Below are 13,756 nucleotides of genomic sequence, written 5' to 3'. Positions count from 1 at the left end.
ATCACTGGCATTTTGCTGCAATAGATACTTCCCACATGTTTTATGCAGAGCATCAGCAGCACTAAAGCACTCAAAACGACACAGACTTTCTCTGGGGTGTTATTTGGCAGTTAACGATGCATGAGCACGCAATGAAATGTTTTCTTTTTCAACGTTGCATAAAAAAAAAAAGAAAAAAGAAAAGTAAAGTAATTACAATAAGTCCCTTGTTAGAGATACGGCACTGTTCTTCTGCACTGTTCTCTCCTGGATGGAAAATAACCAGCAGACCTAGATGGATGCTGGTATATTTTGTATTCATCTTGAGTATTTCTGCTCCGCCAGCATCTGGCAGGTCACCAGCCCTCTTCTGGTGGCTCTGTTCCACGCCAAATTATCATACTTGGTTGGTGAAGTACTGAAAGTGGCATGTGGGTATTTGTGAGTCTGCTGGCTGGAAGGAAAACACTTTCATGTCCTGGTTGAAACGGCGTTGCACCTTGGCTGTTTGTGGAGCTCTTAAAGGTGTCTAATGAGTCGAGAATATGTAGCAAATCTTCTTGGTGGAAAAGTCAGTCTACCTAGAAATAAATCTACCACGTCTTTGGTCACAAATCAAAGCATTTGTTGAAATTTAGGATGAAAACACAAAAAGTTAAGCATCTATCAGGATGCTGGAAAAGAGATTTGACTGTTGAGCGTCAAATTCAAGCAATGAGGATTCAGTTCTAGTAGCAGCAGCTCTTGTAATCAGACACAAGTTGCCGAAATGGTTTTACTTTACAGAGCTTCTGGGCTCACCTTTAGATTAAAGAGAAAGTTCACCCAAAAATGAAAATTCAATCACTATCTAGTAATTCTGATGCTGATGGAAAGTCGGATGAAGGTTTATAGTCCACAAATCACTGCTGGAATTGCACAAGGAAAGGGTGCTGCATTTGAGCCCACTGCATCAGTTGATGGATGTAATTCCACCGTTTGGACACTAAAAACTGGCTTCAAAGCCCAGCACTCTTACTGAGGGCAGTTAGTAGATGAGTGTACCTTTCTGGGGTTTTTTTTTGGGTGTGCTTAAAGTGACAAACTCTCCAAAAAATAGGGCTGGTAAACAGTTGAAAGCAGTATGGAGGCCAGTGTAAATGCTACAGCGATAACTTTTTTAAAACATCTGTTACTTATTCAGTCTCTCTCTTTAAAACTTGTTACTTACTTTGCACTGCTTGGCTGGAGACAGACAGAATTTATAACGTTAATATAATAATATAATAATAATAATAAGTTTTTCATGACTTTTAAAGTACTTTTTTGTTTTCTTGCCCCACTTGTCCAGCATTTCTCAAACATATCAGATTCAAACTATCTTTGCACATAATTTCAGCTAGTGAGGGGGAAATGAAAAAACGTATGGAAACGTACAGTAAAGAAAATAATGTCACATATTGACGCATATTAGAGGTATGTGATGTCAACAGCTACGGAAAATAAATTTGCTGTTATGTTTGATTAAGTGTAAGGTTATCCATAGGAGATTACTGTATTCATTTCATTACACACAACAAAATTCCATGATTTTTTTTCCAAAACTTTCATTGAATTCCATGAATTTTCCAGGCCTGGATTGCAAAATTCAAAGACTTTTTAAAAGTTTTTTGAAGAAAATGGCAACCTTAAACTTAGCATGTCCACTTGGTTGATGTTTCCGTTGCTGCCAATTGGAGCCGATAAATACTTGTGACTACTGCAGACTTATTCGTCCTGGAGAGGGATGACAATTTTAACCTTTCCCACTTGAGGCAAAAGCCAGATGTTAAAGGGTATTACTGTTTTTCTGGTCCAGTTGAAGAGGAGTGTGAGAGACCGAAGGGCAAATCCCTGGAAATGCAGGATGGATTTCATATTACATTCTCACAACAGAAGCCAGAATAATGCTGGAGTATGTGGTTTGGGAGAAAGAAATCTGAGCTGCTTTATTAAGCCGGCTGCTGCTGTAAACAGACCCCTGATAAGCAGCAGAAAATGAATGGACGGAGAGACAGTACTGAACGCCATTATTATCATTTCGACTACAGTTAATGTCCATTCCTGGCGCTGAGGGGAATTACCAGCAGCCCTGAGCCAAGTAGCTACATTTTTAAAGCTTATTTATATTCAAAATGTTGATTTGGCTGATAACACAGTGGACTTAGTTTGACAAACTTTGGAAATTACAAGATGTTGTCGATAATAGATTTTAAAAAGTTTTAAAAGTTTACTTATTTTTCAGGGGTGAAACTCTTCACTTGAGGACAGAGATCCTCTCTCTTTGGATTTGGATTGGAAGTCGATACCCCTCTGTTCATGCACAGAATAATTCATTAGCAGTAGAGAGAGAGAGAGTGACGGTGAATCCTCTATAATACAGTAAGAATGATTTCACTGTAACACAGCCACTGTTTAAAGATAGTTTATCCATGAAGACCTTGAAACTTGAAACTTAAATTCAACCTGATAATTGCATCAGGACACACGTTAGGTGAGGTCACTGTACCTTCATCTGCTAGAGTGACCTGATGAAATGTCGTGTGCTTACTAATGTCAATTGTAAGCAATAGGACGTAGTATGTGAACAGCATCGTAATAGGATGCAAGGATTCTCTTTTCTTCACCTATGGACACTTACACACCTGTCTACAACTTTTGAAGGAGTGTGTGAGCCTCTGCATTCTAGTTTGGATAAGTCACCTTGACTTTTAAATATAAATATCTAATGAGTTCATCTTTGAGTCCAAATGGACGCCAAATTCGAGGTAATTCACTCAGGGAGTTCTTGATATATTGCATTCATAAGAATGAGACAAAGGACAACCTGAAACCACAATGCCTCCAGCCACGGCGAACGCCAGCGCGGTGGCATAAAAATATCAGGTCGAGAAAAAAAAGGATGCTGTTGTGATCAGCGTCTTCACTATTTCACAAAGGATTATGGAGGGTTATACGCTTTTGTGTCTTTTGTTTAAGTTCTGTTTTTTCTCGTTTTGCTAAATCTAACATTAGTTATTATTTTCTAAAATGGTTTACTTTATTTTAATTATTTTTTATCTTATTACTATTTTTTTTCCACCTTGGACTGTCTGTAACTTCTGCTGTTAAATTATTGTATTTATTTATTTTTATAATTATAAGTATATTTATTTCTATATATTATTTGGTTTTGATTTTTAGCACTCACATGTAAAGCACATTGAGCTGCATTTTATGTATAATAGGTGATAAAATAAAGATTATTATTATTATTTTCACTGAGTATTAACCCTGTCCTGTAAACCACAGAGAAATGCCCTGTTTTTATATATTTGGCTGTTCAAATAGATGTCAGGTCACTTTCAGTACAATTGATGTGTTTCCATATCTTAAGTGTGTCAAAAATGACAACTTTTATGTTTTTTGTGTGTCTATTTAGTATGGGCTCTAGGGAAATGCACAAGCCTTATTTTACCCAAATCTGTTCTGTGGTCTCATTATCATTATCTGAGTGTGTTTCTCTTCACCAAGTTATATTATGTGGACTGGCTGCCCGATAGCACCCTCCAAAGTTGAGGAGATGATATATGTGACATCTTCCTTCAAAAGTCCTGCTCACTGCCTCGGTGTCCACAAGCCTCTGCCAGATTCAGTCCTCTGAAAACCAGACTCTCATCTAGTTTGGAGGCTCTGGATAATTTCTTGCTGTGCTCATCTTGCATTGTCTCCCTATCACTCTCTCTTATGTTTGCAAATCTCTTGTTACTGATTGAGCTGCTGTTTGATTTTTGTTACGATAAAATATGTGGAAAAAACATCTGAGGTGTTGGCACATGAAAGCTAAACCTCTTGTTTCCAACATGGACCCTGATGTATCACAGGGAGCACAACACAAGGAACAAGTAAGAGGAAAATCACAGCATCAGATCAGAAAAAAGATAATACACCACCCACAGCTCCAACTGCCCTTTCACATGAGACAGGTTTTAAATGTAAAGAAGAAAATAACAGACTAAAATACAAGCTGGAACAGGAAATGCTCATTCAAGTTCTGTCTAATCTTTTTTTGTACTTTTCCCTTGTCCTTCTACCTTTCTCTGTTTCACAATCACCTCCCACGCTCTTTCAAGTTAGCATCCACCCACACGCCCTCCACCGCTCCACTCTCCATCTTTTTTCTGCCAATCAAAGGATCCGGGTCACGCAGGAGGCGCCTGTCAATCAAAGGCAGGGCTTGCTGAGGAGGCGCCTTCAAACGCACAGTATCACCGCAGACACACACTTGTACACAAGCGGACGTCTTCACAAAGCTTCAAACACACTCTGGTTTAAAACACAGCAGGTCAAGGGCTCAGGCTGCGGAGGTAATACTAATAACCTCTGTGTGCAACAATTCATTTCCATGCAGCACCGAACCTAAAGAGGAACACAGCAGCAAAGGGCAGCGATGATTTAGCTCAAACTCATACACCACACTCATCTTTTTGACTGACGACTATATAATGTTGACAACAACATCATTATGGATTTGCAAAAGGGAAAGTGCAGGTTAGTGTATTTAAATATTTGTTTAAATTAAAACAACCAATATGGCCAAAAAGAAAAAAAAATATTCATATGACTTATTAAAACTTAATGGAAAGTAGCAAACAAAGTTTATACCACCTGGAAAGGCTGTGACCATGTAAATTGGAATTTTACCATTTTACACGGACAGGAATATCCTGTTTTAGAAGTTCCCATTTGTGTTTGAGCTCATTAACACCATATTCTGTGTGTGAGAAACCTGAATATTTTAACCGGAGTACTCTAAAGGAAACCATGATGTATACAGAGAAATATGAATAACTTGATTTCTCTTTGCTCCTGGATATGATCATTAGCGGGATAAGCCTCTTAAACAGCATATAATAAGGTGAATGTTTTAAACATTTTAAACAGCATATAATAAGGTGCTTGTCAGAAAAAATATTGGGGAAAAAAAAGGTTGGTTCAAATGTGCAAGTTTGCTTCACTCACAAGCCAAAAAACAGCCACAGTGGCCCGTGGACAAAAAACTGAATTTCCAACCCTGGTAATCACGTCAGCTAATGATGGAGCCGACAGCGAGCTGACGTGACTTCATAATTTGCTGAGGTGACCTGAGTGTATGTCGTAAAGCCCTCCAAGGCTAATTATGATTTGTGACTTTGGACTTTAAAGATGAAATTGAAATTGAATTGATATTCAGCCTTTTGGAGCATGCTTTATCATTGTGTGAACTTTGACCTGATTAATTTGTAAAGCACTTTGTGTTGCCTTTGGGTATAAAATGTGCTATATAAATAAGTCTGCTTTGCCTTGAGTGGCTTTATAAAAACACAACAGGATGTCTGCCAACATTCAAAATAAAAAAATGACAAATTTTGGCACTTACGGTGCAAAGAGAAAGAGTATCTGAGGTGAGGGAGTGCTCACTGTTTAGATCAACGGAGCCATCGATATAAGCATGTTGAGCAGTTTTCCTGTAGCTCCTGTAAGTGTGTGCACACTTCACAAGAAAAAAAGACAGAAAAAATCCAAAATGCTGTGATTTTTTTTGTAATTATTAGCAATTCAGATTCTCAATTGTGCTCATTGATGGGTGTTTTACTAGTTAAAAACAACTGAGCCGATCACAGCGTTGCAGATTGTACTGCTGAAGTTAAAACTGTGAAGGAAAAATCTATGGCGCTACTCAAAAGAGATAAAAGGTGTTTAAAGAGTTATACACGATGCATGTTAATTCATATTTGACATAATCCATTTACGTTAATCAGATATGATAATACTCAGGTTGAGCCTGTTTGTCAGATGTGAGGGGTAAGTGTGTTTGGATTGTGGGTCTTAATTTTGTTAAAGCTGCAACGAGACATAACGAGATATCTAAATAAAATCTTACAGAATAACAAAACTGGCAGAAGGTGTGGCTGAGATCAACACGACTGTTGTTTTAAGTCAGTTGGGAGAAATATTAATTCTTGGAAATTGACTAGATCACAGAAACAAAACTAAGAAAACTGATGACTGTATGATTGTATGATTATAATTCTGATTATTAGGCGACAAAAATACATCCATAGACAATTGGAGCAAATATTTCAATTTAACTTTAACTTTACGAGGCTGTACATGAACAAATTCACACACATTTAAGACATAATTTTATTATTTAGATTTCTTTCTGTTTCAGAAATAATTAATTTTGCTGCATGGAAATACAGTGATGAAGAAAGGAGTGTTTGACAGAGTGTCGTTTGTGTGCCAACAAAGAAGAGCGTCGGTGAGCAGGTTAAAAAGAAGGGGTGGTGTGTGTGTGTGTGTGTGTGTGTGTGTGGGCAGAGGAGTGTGTGGTAATAAGGCTGTCAGTCACAGCAGGATCTCATTAAGACAGAGGAGCTCAGCCTCATTCCTCATTAGTCGAGCTTAACTACTGTCTACACACCTACACTACACACACACACACACACACACACACACGCGCGCATGCACACACCGGCACGCACACACAATATTTCACATACAGCGATGCATTCACACACACTCTCAACACATGCTTCTACCCCTCACATGCTGTCTCAAACTCCAGCACACATTCACATATTATTCTCACCCAGCGCTTAACAACCACTTACAATTTAAATGTTCATAATTCAAACACACACACACACACACACACACACACACACACACACACACACACACACCATAACCAGGGTGAGAGACAGTTTTTTTGCGTGCAACAGGCTGGCTGAAGAAATCCACTCTCAATTTTACTCTTTTACAAACCAAGTTGGACGTTAAAAGAAGATAACAAATCCTCCAACCAGCAGCTGATTGATTGCGTGCCACAGCAGCTGATACAGTAGGAAAACACTCGAGCCACAGGCAGGTTCTGGCTGCTTGTTTTTGTTAATTTTGTGCCCGGATACCAGCGCACATAAATCTAACGCGAGACAGCCGTGCTGCATCAATTCAGCCCTGAAAGCTCGGTCTAAATGTTCCTGTAATGAATTTAAATAGATGTCCCTGTTTGACTCTGCGGGAGTTACAGGTGTTCAAAAATATGCAAATAATCCCACAACAACACGTTGTACACGCCGCAATTATCTGAAAACAGAATTGTTATTTTCTGCCTTCCTGACTCTGTGAATGATAATCACGGTATCATGTCGGCGCTGTGAGCAGCGACTGTGGAGGATCTTTGTTGTTGCGTTACTGATGTGTCTGTTGTTGATTAAAAACACGTTTAACAAGATAAGTGAGGTTTGTCTTTCTGCGTTTGAAGTCTTTTCTCTGACATCTGCAATCCTAATTGTGAACAGTGACACCAACTGGACAAACTAATTTAAAGACAAATAAACAGGCCAACATTCATTAAAAGGTCCAGTGTGTGAGATTTAGGGGGATATATTGGCAGAAATGGAATAAACCATAGTAAGCATGCTTTTTTAGTGTATAATCACCTGAAAATACAAATCTCTGTATATTTTTTACTGGAGAATGAGCCGTTAATAACTCGTCTACAGCATCAGCCGTGTTGCACCTCCATGTTTCTACAGCAGCCCAGAACAGACAAGCCAAGCACTGGCTCTAGAGGAGAAGGCCATTAAGGTTTTTCTCTTTGTTTTTTAACATGAAACTGCTTTCTTCACTGTTTCTACCAGTTTAAATCACCAGATCCGTTTGTTTTGCAGCTAAAGAGACCTCTGCAGATTTTGGCTCCTGGTAAAAACCTCCTAAACGTCTGGATCTTAAGTTATCAGAGAAAAAAGGTGAGCACATATTAGCACGTGCTGGGACAGCGGCCTGTTTCTGAAATGCCAAACAGTGTCAGAGGAGCATGGATCTTTGCGTGAAACTTCTTTATTTGGTGTTTTTACTTGCGTTAATCAATCAGTTACCATTAAATACCTCCTGAATGTCTGGATCAGAAAAAAGATGAGCACACATAACATTATTTGAGTAAAAAAAAATGTGAGCACACATAAGCAGGTGCTGGGCTAGCGGCTAGTTTATACTTCTTTCTACTCCTTTTTGCACATGTCAGTTTGTGGATGGGATTTATTGTCTTTTATTGTTATTTATATGTTTTTACCTACTATTTTTGCTGTATTTTACATGTTAAAAATACATCAATCAATTAAACATCTCTGACGAGCCAAACAGCATTGGAGAAACACTGATTCTTAACGCGAAACTGCTTTATTCAGTGTTTATACCAATTTTCATCACCTAGTCTGTTTGTTTTGAAGAGGAAGAGACCTAACGGATAATTCAGCTCCTGGTAAAAACCTGAGCAATGAACAATGAAGGAACACTGAAGTTTCAACTGGTTACAATCTGCAATCCTCGTCTCCAGATGCCACTAAATCCCCCTAAATCTAAAACTGTTTTAAGGGCTCTTTTGGGTGAGGAAGATGAGTGGTGGATGGCTTGATACTTTTACAAACCACTGCCAACAATGTTCCCATATTTGCGGCTACTTATTTCAGACCCTGGTCTCAGTATATGTAAAATTTGGAGCTAGAAAAAAAGTTTTATGCTTTGTCTGTGTGAAAACAATGTTAAGTCTAGACATGTTTTCGGTTCGAACAAACACCTAAAAAAAATTGACCAGCACATCAACTCTGTTTTTTTCTTTCTTTTTGATTATTTATCTATTCTTTGGTTCATGTTGTGGTTTCTCAGTTTGTGTGGTTTAGTGCCAACATTTCACCCACTGCCTCAGGCTGCTTTTTGATCATTTTTCTTTCCCAGAATGCACTGCAAACAGTCCCCAGTTACTGACACCCACAAACAATCTACACTGGACAAGGGTACAGCAGTCGCATGGTTGGTCATGATTACTTCATATCTTAATGAATAAACTGAAAATGAAGCAATGAAGAACAGAAGCAGTTTTCTAATCATCTGGGGCACCTTTGCCTTATCATTTATTTTTTGTGAGGATTTATCAACATTCAAGGGCAGTTTTTGCTCTGAGCCCCTTCGGGTTTCACATTAATTACATTCCTCTCTCACCTAACTCCCTCCCCCCTGCTAACAGCACCATGCAGCCTCCTCATGCAGCCTCCTCATGCAGCGCTCAGGGGCCTCTGCAGCAGCCCAGGTTGGTTCTGGAGGAGCTCCAGGCTTTAATTAAACTGGTGCTGCTTTGCTGTAATAAACTGAGCTGGTGAAGGCAATTAATGTGTCCTCAGCACACGTACAGTAACATTTAAGGAGATCAATAGATGTGTGAGGTGATGTGTGCAGAGACACTGATCATGCGCTCACAGACACTCACTGACACGTGCAAACACTATATCTGCATGGCTCAAATATAAACACAAAGAAAGACTCTGACCACGTTCACATCGCAGCTCTAAATGCTCAATTACGATTATTTCCTCGGATCTGATCTTTCTGCCGAGACTGTTCAAATTCATATTGAAGTGTACCATATCAGAAATCAGTGTTAACACATCTGTCCTAAAATGCCTCACAAGCAACCAGTAATAGCACACACCTGCTCGAATCCTCTGAATTGGATATTTGACTGATTTTATCCTGCCAGCCGCATAGTACAAAGTCTGTGTAATGTCCCATCCATCCATCCTCCTGGGGGACCCTGCAGCGTTGCCATGCCAGATGAGATACGCATATAATCTCTCCAGCATGTTCTGGGTCTACCCTGGGGCCTCCTACACGTTGGACATGCCTAGGAACACCTCTAATGGGAGGCGGCCGCCCAAACCTACAAGCTTAAACCATGGATGTGTGAGAAAAACACATACAAGTTCCTCTACCATCATTCTCATGGCAACCGCATGGATATATAGGAGGAGGATTGGATTATATTGAATTTAGGACCACATATAAAAGTGGCTCAAATCTGATTGTAAAAAAAAAAAATGTTTTCTGTAACCACACTAAAAAAAAAAAAAAATCAGAATTATGTCACACAAGAGCAAAAATTGGATTTTGGCCACATTTTCTTGAAACGTCTGTAGCCTCAGTCTCTGATTCTCTCTCTCTCTCTCTCTCTCTCTCTCTCTCTCTCACACACACACACACACACAAAACACATCAAACATCCGTCATCACCTTCCCAGTCATGCAGCTCGCCAGCTAACTATCCATCTGTTAATGTACTCATCCATCCATCAATCAGTGCACCCTCCCTCTATCTTCTGTCCATTTATTTTGTCCTGCTTTTGGCCCAAAGTCTGTGCACTTACAAGTCCATCAGTCTGCCTGCCAAGCCACCTACCCATCCATTAATGAGCCCCTCCATTTATCTATCCGTCCATGAGGGCTCTCCATTTGTTTTGTCGACAAGTAAAACAAATAAAACAAGAAGTTTCATCTTGCTGGACCACAGTAGTGGTTTAAAAAAACTGTATTTTTTAAAAAAACAGTACTATCTTCCATCCCCTGTGCTCAGTCTGTGTAAATGCATGGCCTATTCCCTATTTACTTGAGAGTGTTTTGAAATTGAATAGACCTGATTTGGCGCTCTCGTATGTGGTGACTCATTCATCTGGACAAATGAAAACAACAAAACATATTCAATTTTAAACAGATTTCATCTTTTCATTTCCTTTCACTGAATGAAAGCACAAACCTGAGTGGCTAGTCGCATCTGCTCGACAGGCGCTCGGTTAAAAAAATCATTCTAAAGCAAGTGTGCGCAAAAAAAGGAATAATTTAATATCCACGAGGTTATAATATTCTGTTGGAATATTAAGACAACAAACCACAGATCTTTATATAAAGTATCTGTCATCCAGCATCTTAGTCGCTGTTAAATGCTTTCTCAGGTCCAAACTTCTCCCTGCTGTAATGTTGCAAAGTAAACAAAAAGGAATATTTAACAATCCCCTGTGAGAGTTTGGATGATAACTTGAAATATCCCCAACTAACTGTAGAGAGAAACGTACACACATCCAGATTGCACCGTGTGAGGGAAAATGTAAAATATTCTGAATAAATGTTTGAAGGATGACTCAAAGGACCGATATCACGCTAAAAGTTCAGCAGCAGTCTGAAGTCACAGCAGCCAAAAGAGAAAAATCTCAAAAATGTAAAGATTTTAAAGATTTTAATTGTCACACTGGTATTGAATAATATGTGCCGTGAAATCCAGACTCTAATACTACAGTGTGCTTTAAGGCTGATGGGCCATAACTTATGATAACTACCGTAAGAGTGAAAAAATGAGTAGAAAAGGACATATTCAATATAAAAATTCAAAGAGAATAATTATAAATATAGGCAATATAAGTATTAAAATGCTAAGTTGTATTTTAGTTCCGTGTGTAGACAAGTTGTGCTATATCCCAGAACATTAAAATGGAAGTAAAATGTACATACGTCAAGGATGTTTGACATGTTTACACTTCACAAAGTATAAATCTACATGTGAGCAGCTAATCTCACAATCAATCAGCCTCATATTTAGGACTGCATGCTCGAGGATCTCTCGCAGTGATTCACAGTTGTTGAAAAACCTGTTTTATTACATCACTGACTGCTGACTTCTCACTCGTTTTAACCGGCTGGTAGTGTCCGCGAGTTGGAAATCGACTCGGCTAAAACAAGCCTTTACCATCTGCTGCAGGACACATTCTGGCTTTTGTTGTGACTGAAAACTGACATCCATAGAAATGTTTGGACTCATTTTTTGACTGGAGCATCTGCAGATATTTCCATACCCAATATGTTGTGGATAAGAAGATGAATAAATACCCATTTTTGTTATCTTAGCCTCCATCTTGATTGTAAGGGAGCAGGGAGGGATAATTTCACCGGGCATTACTGCACCACCTTTCAGCTGCCATTACTGTGACCTGATTTTATTCTTTCTGCCTGCATGGCGTCATAGCACAGCGGAAGCATCTCAGAAACAGAGCATTTTGCTTGACTGATTTTGTAGACGGGCAGATTTTGTTGATTTGGTCATTTTTCGTTGATATTTGTACTTCGATCCAAAGTAAATAAGTTGGTTATGTATTAAATGGTTTGTTTTTTTGTGTTTATTGTTATTTCCTGCGTTTTTGTGCTGTAAAGCCTACAGATAAAGTTAAAATTGTTAAAAATGTAGTTATGAAGCACATGGATTTAGGATGTGTGGCGGTGTTTTTAGTTGCTAAACAAAAAAAGTCTAATTTATCCTCAAAAACAAACTTTTTCTATATTTCCGGTCAGGAAGAAAATACGATCTGCGCTGTACAACATGCCACGGCCCTGTCAGAAATGGACAAGGTATGTATTTGTATTGGCTTCTGAAACAAGTGCCTCATGTCTGCTGTAATTACAAGAATTGTCTAAAGTGGCCGCCATCGGTTTCGATGCCTGCTGGAAAGTGGTCACCTGGCTGAGATCTGCACTCTACTTTCTAGTGTATTTTCCAATTACTGTCTTCCACAAACACATACAACTTTATTCTAAATATGTTATATTTTAACCCTATATTTTAGCTTCTGCACTATTTTACAGTATGTCTTGATATTCAGTTTTTTTTGCATGATTTTATACTCATTTGCTTGCATACTGTTAGAGAGAATCTGACATCTAAGATATTCATAGCCAAGAACCATGTCACTGTACCTACTGTGCATATAACAATGAATAATTTGAAATATGCAAATGTACAGGGTGTTAATTTGAAAGGAATGACAGATGACTGTGCTGGACGAGACCGAGGATATAAAATAAACTCTGAAAACTTTCAGCACATCACTTAACCAGCTAAGACAGGTTTGTACCCAACATGCACCTGTAATCAGAGTCGGTACTTAGAATCCTTCTTTATCCTAAAACTGTATTTTGACACATTCATTGAATTTGTACTGTTAACCAGATAAATACTGCGTGGGTTTTCACTTGTTTGTTGAGGTTGTGCTGCTCTATTTTCAGTTATTGTTTCCATTTATTCAGTGTGACCACAATTAAACAGGCTGTTTGTTCATCACCACGTGTCAAGCGGAGGTGAAACACCAAATTATTGTAGGTGTAACCACCAAACACATGTGGTGCTGCACCAGCTTTAATTATATACTCGTCGTAAATTACTTTAACCAGAAATGACAGGATTCAGGGCAGGAGTGGTGTGTTACTGCACGTCTAACTTCACTCTGCGAGCTGATAATTCCCCCTGGCAGACCGCCAAACTGTAATCAATATAGTGGGAATACTGCGTTCCTTCTCTTCCATCTTCCTCTACTCGCTTCAATTTGTTCTCATTAAAGAAGATCCACTCTGCTCCTTTTCTTTCCTTCACTTAGTGTTAATTTCTCCTGTTTCACTTCATATAGTCGCTCATCTGAGTACATGATCATTTAAAGCTGACATGAACACTTTGACACTTTTCCCAAATGGCTCCTTGTAAATCAGTGATCTGGGAATTCAAGGGTCTTTTTTTTCATGTAACTTAAAATAAATGAATTTGAAATGCAAGATATTTTTTATGCAATGTGCTAGTTGAGCTACATTTTCATTGACTAATAGCCACAAAAGAACATGAATGCACATGCAAAATTTTAAGGCATTTAAGTCAGGGCACTATAATGTGAAGCAGTAATTCATTACCAAAGCAACTACTGACGGAAATGTTCTGATGCAGTTTTAGGTCCCTGTCAAAGAAAACCAAAAGAGGGGTACTTACGTTGGCCCCAGCGACCCGTACGAGGGTTCAGGTAGTTTGGGTAAAGCCCGTTGGGTCTGTCCATTTTGGCTAGCAGCTTCCGGATATGCATCACCTGAGATCAAAACC

The 13,756-nt window shown here is 38.8% G+C and overlaps 1 protein-coding gene across 3 annotated transcripts in view; it reads right to left on the bottom strand.

Annotated features, from left to right (window-relative positions):
• Positions 1-13,756, bottom strand: part of man1a2 (mannosidase, alpha, class 1A, member 2) — a 203,625-nt gene that overhangs the window by 47,883 nt on the left and 141,986 nt on the right. For all 3 annotated transcript variants that reach the window (XM_088083570.1, XM_088083571.1, XM_042494453.2), the window contains exon 9: positions 13,649-13,742. In XM_088083570.1, the coding sequence (XP_087939696.1) occupies positions 13,649-13,742 (94 nt within the window). The remainder of the gene's footprint in view (positions 1-13,648; positions 13,743-13,756) is intronic.

This window comes from Plectropomus leopardus, chromosome 10, assembly GCF_026936395.1.
Source record: "Plectropomus leopardus strain MGB_pleo_1.0 chromosome 10, ASM2693639v1, whole genome shotgun sequence".
NCBI lineage: Eukaryota > Metazoa > Chordata > Actinopteri > Perciformes > Serranidae > Plectropomus > Plectropomus leopardus.
The sequence above is the reverse complement of the archived record's forward strand: the minus strand, read 5'-3'. Positions and strand labels throughout refer to the sequence as shown.